Raw genomic sequence first — 9218 nt, 5'->3', positions numbered from 1 at the left:
TATATGTAAGTTCATTAACTATACTATCTCCCTATTTTCTTTCTTCCTCACAAAACACCATCAACGGTAGTGAATGACTGTATAATAAAATCGTACTTTGTGTACATACGAATTCGTGTTGTTTAAACTTTCTCTCGTACTGTCTCTGAGTATGTAGTTCACGAAGACAAAAGATACAATAGAAATTTTAACGTCCGAAATTTTTTGCAAGTATTGTATGTTATCTACTACAGTCGAACCTCGATTATTTGGACTCGTTGGGACTAGACCAAATACTCCGGATAATCGAGGGTCCGGATAATCGAAAATATGATTGTCAATGACGAACAAAACTGTTTAAGTAAAGCAATATTTAATCGTGAAACAACACTTTTACAAATCGTTTGGAAAACAATATGGTCTACTTTGTATCTTGAACCGCTCAACTCTTGGCTAGTCAGAACTCATTCGAGTGTTCTTCATTAGCTGCTTTTGCTCTTTAAAAGCAAAACAAACTCGTTTTCGACTGCACTTTTCAATGCTATAGTTTTAAAAAGAATATTGCTACGGATCTTGATCATAACCAATAAATATTCATGACAAAATTGGGACCAGAGAAAATGTCCGGATAATCGAGAAATCTGGATAATCTAGGGACGGATAATCGAGGTTCGACTGTAATGGTAAAAACGTACGCGCGTGTGGAGCAGTGCCATTTTGGCGGGAAAAGACTTGTTACCCTTTCGCGCGTTTGAAACAATTGTTGCAGGACAAACATGATAAGTGTCCGCGCTATATTAAAGCCAACATTATTTTTGCCGGGACTCTACGCGCATGTGTAACAGTGTCGTTTTGGCAGGAAAACATGGTAACCCTGCACGCATGTGAACCAATGACATTTTGCCGGCTAGCGTGTTCTTAAATCTCGTAATCGGATGTATAAAGGTCTCTGTTATCCATAGTTGATGATTTTGTGTATTCTCATAACCTGTCAGCTCGACATTCTATTGATATTGTTAGGAGAATTAATATCTGAATAGTTGGATTTAATGTAAAAAGTAACTAACAATTCACTATTTCCAGCTATACCTTATAATATTTCCGTTAGACTATAAAATTCCTTTCTCTTGCTTTCGTATGACGAGAACAACCTGGGAGAGTTCAGTAGTAAATTTACCGAGGGGTGGGCGTCAGGGTAGAGAGCATAGGGGGAAGGGGTAGGGGCGTATTTTTCGGGCCTATCTTAAACCTGCCTCACCCCCTTGGTAGAATTAATATTCACCCCTGGTTGCACTCGCCATGTGAAAGACGTCGAAACGAAACTCGCGGTGAAACAGGGGACTATAAACAGTCTACACATTTAATTTGTCGCCAATGGCGTCATTTCAAATTACCATTCAAACTCGACCACATGTTCTGTCACGTTAAAGCGACACTCTTCCTTTCCGATCCCATAATGCAGCTTGATATTCTTACAGCGGATTTTCTCTTCGCGGAAACTACAGCAGTAGCCACTGTTCTTCAAATCTGCCTCCGTCATGCTGATGAACATTTTCATCTCGGCATTTGTCAAAATGCAAATGACCAAATCTGTTTCTTTAAACCGTCGTTGCACGTAATCAAATGTCTCCTGATGATGAATCACGCCCTGTTTAGCCGGTTTGGAGACCACGAGGTTGTGCGCATGCGGGCCCACGCAGTCTCCGCACTCCATGATTTTCTTGTGGTCCTCTAGTGACAGCAAGCTCACCTTGCTGGTGGATGTCAGGTTTTGCAGGCTTTTGCTCTGTGCGCACGTGATTATTTGTTGTTGCCACTTTTCGAAATCACTCCCGAGCTTCGATTTCCTTGCATCTTCCAGTTTGTGCGCGAAGACGTTGGAGAAACGTTCTAGTGTTCCGATCAATCCTTCTATTTGGTAGAATTGCGCTTCTTTGTAAACCTGCAATAATATGCAATTGACACTATGCTCAGGGCAACAGACATAGTGACATTCTCAACAATAGTTTTCGTGCAGTCTGGGTGTGGAACGGGTTAGGGGCGAAGAGCAGAAAAAAAAAGACAATTCTTTGAAACCACATTAGCAATATTCAGTGTGGAATATTGATTTCATTGTTATGGTCAGTTTGAATCATCATGTATGCTGTTTAATTTTCCTCTATTACTCGGAAACTGCCTGAATCCGAAATATCCGCCCCCCCCCCCCCCCCAAAAAAAAAAAAAAATGGGGAAGGGACTTGAGGTAACACTGGTAGTTTCACGTAATCATCATTATATTCAGGTCTAGTTCTTACCTCAAGTGCTATATCGGCTGACGGTAACTGCTTTCTGTCTCGAAGATAGTTCAGTATGTACTTGAAGTAGGTTCCATCGCGATCAATGAAGTACCTCCCCTCGCTGTCCGTGTCCAGCTCATGACGTCCGCTAAACATGGCTGCCAACATGGAGTCTTTGTCTTTGGTCAGCGTCGACAGAGTAGTCACAAAGCTATATCCACCTACATTGAGAGGTATCACCCGCGGAAGGGACTGGGACAGAGACAAAAGTCAAAATGGTATGTTTGCGGGTTTGACTTACATATATACCACGAATAAGAATAAGAACCTTTAAAAGTGTGAAAGTGTTTAGCCCTGGCGGACTAAGGGACACTAAACAAGAATAAGCCTGCAGTACTAAAATCAGGTTTTGATTCTACTGCATAGATTGAAATTGTTATGAGTATGAGAAAACACGCGTCTACAGGCTTCAACTTCAAGAGTTTATTGAAGTACATTTACACAACACGTGAACCTCAAGATCACGTGACAATAATCACACAGGACAACCAACTTATCCATAACAGAAATCAGTTCAGAAGGAACGTCATCGTCTGTTTCACGATGATTTCCGAAACGTCATCATAGGAAACCCAAAAAATGATAGCTTGGTTGCTTAGGGTTTGGTGTTTTGCTCAGCATTACAGTTGACCAAATTGTTAGTCTGAGATGCCGTACCCAGTCCCTCTCATCCTCATCTTACAGTCCTTACACAGCAGATGGGCCTCTCTTTCAAACCTGATGGAGAACACTTCTAAAGCGAGATGTATGCCCATCAATGTCAAATACACGTTTGTTCCGTGAAGCTCTACACTTCTTCTGAAATACGTATAAGCCATTGCATGATAGCAGAACATCTTATTTAGTGGTCTTTCCAGCTTATGTCGCCCTTCTGTATGTTTAACAAAATTTGAACCAAGCCTGCAACGGGCTCCCCTGGATGCCAGAGGTTTGTTCTTGCGTGTAGCGGGTTATTTCACTGAGGTCGTCCCGGTCGGCAAGAGACCGCTTTTCCCGCGGGTCACAATAAAAAGGCTTGACCGAAACCGGCAACCACGCTTGAAATTTTGACCCTGGCACCCTGAGGATGTAGCAAGTGGAAACCAAACAGAGTTAGCGGGTGTGCCCAGTGGTGGGGAGAATGACGCAAGAATTTAGTACAGCATGCAACGGAACATTCACGCTACAAAGTTGATGGTACTGTACTTCTTTGTATTTTTACATGAGCAATGATTCTTCGCTGAGCGGTAGCAATGTTTGTTTTTCACTTTAGCAGCGCACGTCCAACGGCAATGCCGTTTACATCAGAAGAGAATCAGCGATATCGAACTTAAGTTCTGAAATATCATGTTACATTTCGCATGACGTCCATTCACGACGTTGGTCTTTGTACATTCGGGTGGGATTTGCGGTGACCCCTGGTCACGAGAAAAGGCAAACAGAGTTTTTAAGGAAGTTTTCATTCTCAAGTGGTCTAACAAGAATTTTGCGTCTTTTGTGATTAATGTTTAGAGTCGAGTAACTTTGATGAGAACAAGATTTTAACCAAGTCAAAGGAATGCCGTCGAAGGAACGACGTTGGTAACGCCTCCTGACAAATAACATTGAGTCGAAGTCCAAATGTTTACTGGAAAATCTAAGACATTTAGCTTTTTCCTCACTGGAGTCTATATATCGAGATGTAACGTTTGAAAAACGAGGCCAATTAAGCAGTTCTTGAGAACTCAACGTCTCGAAAACGTGAAAGAAAACAACAACAACAACACCAAAAAACCGTCTCGAGGTGTGAAATGTTTTAGGCACATCATCACTGCAGTGTTGATATCAAAAATAAAAGACCGTGTAAAAACTCACCGAAACAGGTCGCTGTGGTTCGCTGTGTCCAACCATGTCTCCGCTGCAGTTTGAACAGGGTAAGCCTTGCATTGATCGTTTATATCACAAATGTTCATACAATTAGGCAATGCTTGCGTAACCTACAAAGTAATTGCAAAGATAAATTTGCGAAGGTGTTAAACATTGCACCCCGCATGTTGGACTAAGAGAGGTTCATGTTTCACATTTTATGCTCCTCTCGGTTTTATACATGCACTGAGACATTGCTGCGTTGTCTACATTTGTTTTGACTAGATGAATTTTATTAGCAGCTTCAAATCGATCTGAATAGCATCTTTAAAGTACCTGTAAAGCGATCGGGGGTTGGAAAGGAATTCTTTTGGAGTTGGGGGGTTGTAGGGTGTGATATATCTTTGCGATTAGCCTGCGAACAGGCTCCCGGTGAGCCGGAACCCTGTCCCCGCCCCGATCGCTTCGCTCTCTGAATTCTTCTGTTTCGCGCTTGCCGAAATTTTTTTCCGTCCTCGCCGGGAGCCTGTTCGCAGGCTAATATTAGCATTTTTTTAGTTCATTTTTTTTTTTTGATTCAGTATAATTAGTGAAAAGTCCAGTACTGAACTGAATGAAGTGAATAGAAACTACTCTGGAATTATAGTCAGGTGAGAAACACGTCTATGATGGGGTGCTTATAAAAAACTAACAATAACGAATCGTCTTATCCCAGCCAGCGCCCTCAATGTTACTCTCTGTCCCCTCACTTTCCCTTGATTATGTCCCGCTGGAAATTCGAGCGCGGGCTTTTAAGACAGGCACTTCTGAATTTGGCTTTGAAATAACAACATCTTGCTATTATAGTCAGTTCCCTAAACGGGTCCCGGTAAAATGCTTGTTGATAACGTACAGGAGAAACCTCACTTTCTCAAACTCCGTTATCTCAAAACCCTTGCTGACTGAAAAAGTATAACTACGCGAGAATACTTACTATCGGCTATTTCGATCCCCGACATCTCAAACTATTGTGCTTTATACGAATACACGATCAACTGATTTTGTGACTTTTTTCCTATCGTCACTACTGTCTTTCAATTTTTTAATTTAAATTTAGACGCTTTTTGCCTATTACGTTCTCTAGACCTCACGGAAATGACCCCATCTCTCTGACATCTGTTGACATAGAAACTTAAATCTATTACTTCTTTGTCTGTTTACCCATATCAGAGAGAAGGATTAATAGTCTGCAAAAGAGTGCAAATCCAACCAGTCTTCACATCGTTTGCGGGCAATTAAAAGCAGCCTTAAACTCAAAATCATTGTAACGGGAGCTAACGACAGTCGGGGAACTCGCGTGATTTTTTCAGAGGGGCCGCGTATATCACCTGACCTCTGTTGAACACGTAGAGCGCGTGCGCTTTAGACAAGAATACAGACCAGTACCCCCGAAGGGGGGCGGGGGGGGGGGACTCACATATAAAATGGACGGGGTGCTCCTCGTACCTTTTAGGAGTTCAAAAAGCGGTTTTTGGTACCTGTAAGGGTGTTGAGCTTCAAAACGTCCACAGCGGAAGCTTTTATGGTACCTTTTAGGGTATTGAGTCGTTAAAATATGACAGGAGATGTGTTTTGTAAGAATTGGTATCTTTTAGGGGAGAAAAAAGTGCCAATCCACACCCACAAAACGGGATCTTGGTGCCTCTTAAAGGTTCTTCTCAAAATTTCCGACGAGCACCCCCGTCCTTTTTACATGCGAGTCCACCCCCCCCCCCCCACCCACCACCGTAGGACCAGTACATGATTCCTATTCACTGGGCTGTGTTTGTATGTTTTTTCTTGGATCGCCTGTTTATTTCAGTGCAAAGCTTGAGCCATCGTTTAATTTTGGCTATCAGCTTGAGAATCGAACGATATTCATTATAAAGCAAAAGCGAATGTAGACAATTTTACAGTAACGCCATTGTAACGCCACTAGAAACTTAGCGAGCGGAAATTAGCGCTGTTTAAAGTCGCACCGACTGCTCTTGTGCGCTTTCAAAAGTGGATACAAAAATGGAGTCTCATTTAAACCGGGTCACAGCCACTGCTGAAAACAAATTTGCAAAACACCACGACCTTTATAACATACCGAAGAGGTAAATCGCTTGAAGACAAGCTCATTAGCGCAAAATTTTGAAGGTCAATGGTTCGAATTAAACCACAAAACCACATACTCCCGGGGGTCTGTGTACGCCAGTCAATTTTATTTTCGCCGATTAGACGAAAATAAACCTCAAGTTTCTTATTGCAGCTCACTCGCTGATTGGCTTATTTAATTCGCCACTCGCGAATTTCCTCGCGGAAATAAATTCATTTCCTCGCGCGGAAATAAATTTCATTTCCTCTCGAAAATAAAATGGCTGCTCCGTAGCAAATTAAAATCACTTGTTCGCAAATGCCGCCGGTACTAATTTTGAAAGATAGCTGAAAATTTAATGACTCATCTTAGCCTAAAATTGAATACGCTGATAGTATATTGGAGAAACAGTTATAGGAGCTAGTCAAGGTATCTTGGGATATTTATTACCTTTATATTAAAGGAAACTTTAAAATAATAGTTGAACTAAGAGAGAAAAACACCAAAGAGCTAGTAATAAACCATAAAGGAACAAGGATGATTAAGGATGGAGAGGATTGCCACGGATTACAAACGACTAACTTGAAAAATGTCGAGAGGAAACTTACAGAATTTTAATTAAACGTGATACTTCGATCTTTCTTTCGCAAGGCAAGTCCAACACAATAAAAATATTTCTCTTCTGAAGTCTTTTCCTTAATTTTTCTAAGCACTTATACATGGTGATTGATCTTTACATAGCTCAGCTGAAGGAAAAATCATATAAACAAAAATGGCTGACATCTGTTGAAAAAAGAAACACTAATTTGTCGGAAACAAAGTATAGAATCAATTACAGTACAATTCAGAGGCGACCGTATATATGAAAATATGAGTATAAACGAAGCAACTTTTCTAGGCTGCAGTAATTTGCGCTTGATATAAAATATATAATTGTGTTTTCTTGTCTGTGGTAGTCCCCTACATGCAAATTTCCCGCGCTCATTCGTCTGCTAAGAATATATCTCTTCTAGTTTAAAAGATTATTTTTTGAGAATTTAAATTTAAATAAAAAATGTGGTACAAATACGTATAAATTCGTTTCCTTCGGTGCCCCAATTTTCCCGCTTCAGTTGACTTCGCACAGTAAAATAGCTCGAATCGGTGTAAATAAACCTGGTTCGAAAGTTACGTGTTAAAGTTAAAATATTAAAATTTTGAGAAGGGGATCGGCAATTAAGAATATTCACTAACCAAAATATCTGGTCGGCGATTTTATATTTCGGTCTTACAATTTGACGTCGGTCGTCTTGAAAGCGTTGCCGGGTTACAATTTTACTTTCTCGGCGGCGAACCCTCTTGTGTTTGCTGATAACATATACGGGATCAATTCACATAAAATTCACGATAGTAAAAAATAATTATTACCTCGCTCTGACAGTGGACTTTTGCGTTCCTTTTCTGATGTTGGATTTTACCATACATTGATTCCGCCGAAGCATTGGAAAGATGTCGTCGTTTTATTCTGCCAATGTATTCCTATGATTTCGCCCGACGGAACTGCGTCGTTTATTTCTGAGGAGTCTTGGATCAGTCGCAAGTGCATTGTCTTTTATCACAACATTCGGTAACACCTGCTGACAGGGTGTGAGACTGGTAACGAGCCCAGGCCCTACTCAATTGTATTTTTTCTTTGTACCCGCAATTTGTACCCCCAGGGGGAAACACAAAACGGGTCTGATTTCACGGGCCACAAGTAGAAACCTGACGTTCTTTTTCCCTGTGTATATTACTTATATTCTGAAAATAGTAACTTGTTCCAATGTGAAAAAGAAGCTGTAAATACATCTTTTGTGACCTTAAGGCTGGATACTTAAAATTAAGACGTGACTGTACCATACCAATTAAGACTTCTTTCAATCAGTGTGACATTGAAAACTATGAAAAAATTAAATACGACTATTTATCTTTTTTATCAAGGACTCTTCTGGGGGCGAAATCATGCTGTGTAAAGTCAGACTGGAAAATTTTAAGAGTGAAATTCTTCATTTGGTATTTCGAGATAAAATTAGCCTTCGTCATGGTAAACTAAAGTCAAAGGAAATTCAAATATTGCGTGAATTTGCTTTATCAGTCGCGGGTTATTTTGTCCGTGTAGCTCAACAATGTGACCTTATCAGCTGATCAGCTGATCACGGGTTATTGCCGTTTCCACAGAAACGGTCTATATGGCAAAATCCCGACCAAGAAAGGACCAATCAGAACGCTCCGATGTACCTCAAGATTATCCTGTCGTGTGATAGAGACGAATTAAACTTCAAGGCAATGTGTCACGCTAACGTACAGAGCAGAACAAATTGTCATCTAGCTGGTTCACGGCAGTAGAATCCGGGAGTAAAATCATCGCAGAAATAAAAACAAAATCTCTCGTGACGATAATGAAATTGGACTGGGACAGGCCTGCTTCCGTTCACAAATTTCGTCTCATTCTGATGATAAATGTAAACTCATTTTGCCTGCCAAGTGTCAAATAACTTTTCCCCAGTATCGAAGTAAATGAAAAAAACAACCAAACTACGTTCGCTGGCCGCTTAAGATTTGTGACGTGATGCCGATAATTTACATGAAAAGTCTGTTGTCGTCACCAGGATTCGAAGAAGAGTTCCTAAAGTAACACGAGATCATGTTAATGATTTGATACATTAAAAGTGTATATTAAAAATTACATAGAATTTGTTTTATGAGTAATAACGAAGAGGCAAGATTTGCTGTTACTCCGAGTTTCGTGCTTACGCACTCATCAGACAGTATTTAATGATAAGCATTCCTATCAACTAGATATATATACACGGTATTAAACAATAGGCTAATTGCTGGACTAGTTGCATTACAATAAGTGATAGTTATACTGGAAAACAATAGGTGTGAAGACAGAAATTACGGGGACGAGTATAAACTGCGTGGGTGCAGTACAATATAAAGAAAGTGTCAAGCGTTCTTCA

The 9218-nt window shown here is 40.5% G+C and overlaps 1 protein-coding gene across 2 annotated transcripts; it reads right to left on the bottom strand.

Annotated features, from left to right (window-relative positions):
- Window positions 1-8: 8 nt before the first annotated feature.
- On the bottom strand, window positions 9-8949 carry LOC145491663 (BTB/POZ domain-containing protein KCTD7-like). 2 transcript variants are annotated; one of them, XM_081470894.1, is made up of 4 exons: window positions 7645-8949; window positions 4149-4270; window positions 2274-2507; window positions 9-1921 (listed from the first exon to the last, which is right to left on the bottom strand). In XM_081470894.1, the coding sequence occupies exons 2-4, from the start codon at window positions 4218-4220 to the stop codon at window positions 1370-1372; spliced, it is 858 nt and encodes a 285-aa protein (XP_081327020.1). In that variant the 5' UTR covers window positions 4221-4270; window positions 7645-8949; the 3' UTR covers window positions 9-1369. The 2 variants fall into 2 exon arrangements, with proteins under 2 accessions (XP_081327020.1, XP_081327021.1); XM_081470895.1 differs by lacking the exon at window positions 7645-8949 and having other exon boundaries at window positions 4149-5581.
- Window positions 8950-9218: the final 269 nt, after the last annotated feature.

This window comes from Orbicella franksi, chromosome 7 (genome assembly GCF_964199315.1).
Source record: "Orbicella franksi chromosome 7, jaOrbFran1.1, whole genome shotgun sequence".
NCBI lineage: Eukaryota > Metazoa > Cnidaria > Anthozoa > Scleractinia > Merulinidae > Orbicella > Orbicella franksi.
Note: the sequence above shows the minus strand (reverse complement) of the source record. Positions and strands in the feature narration are given on the sequence as shown.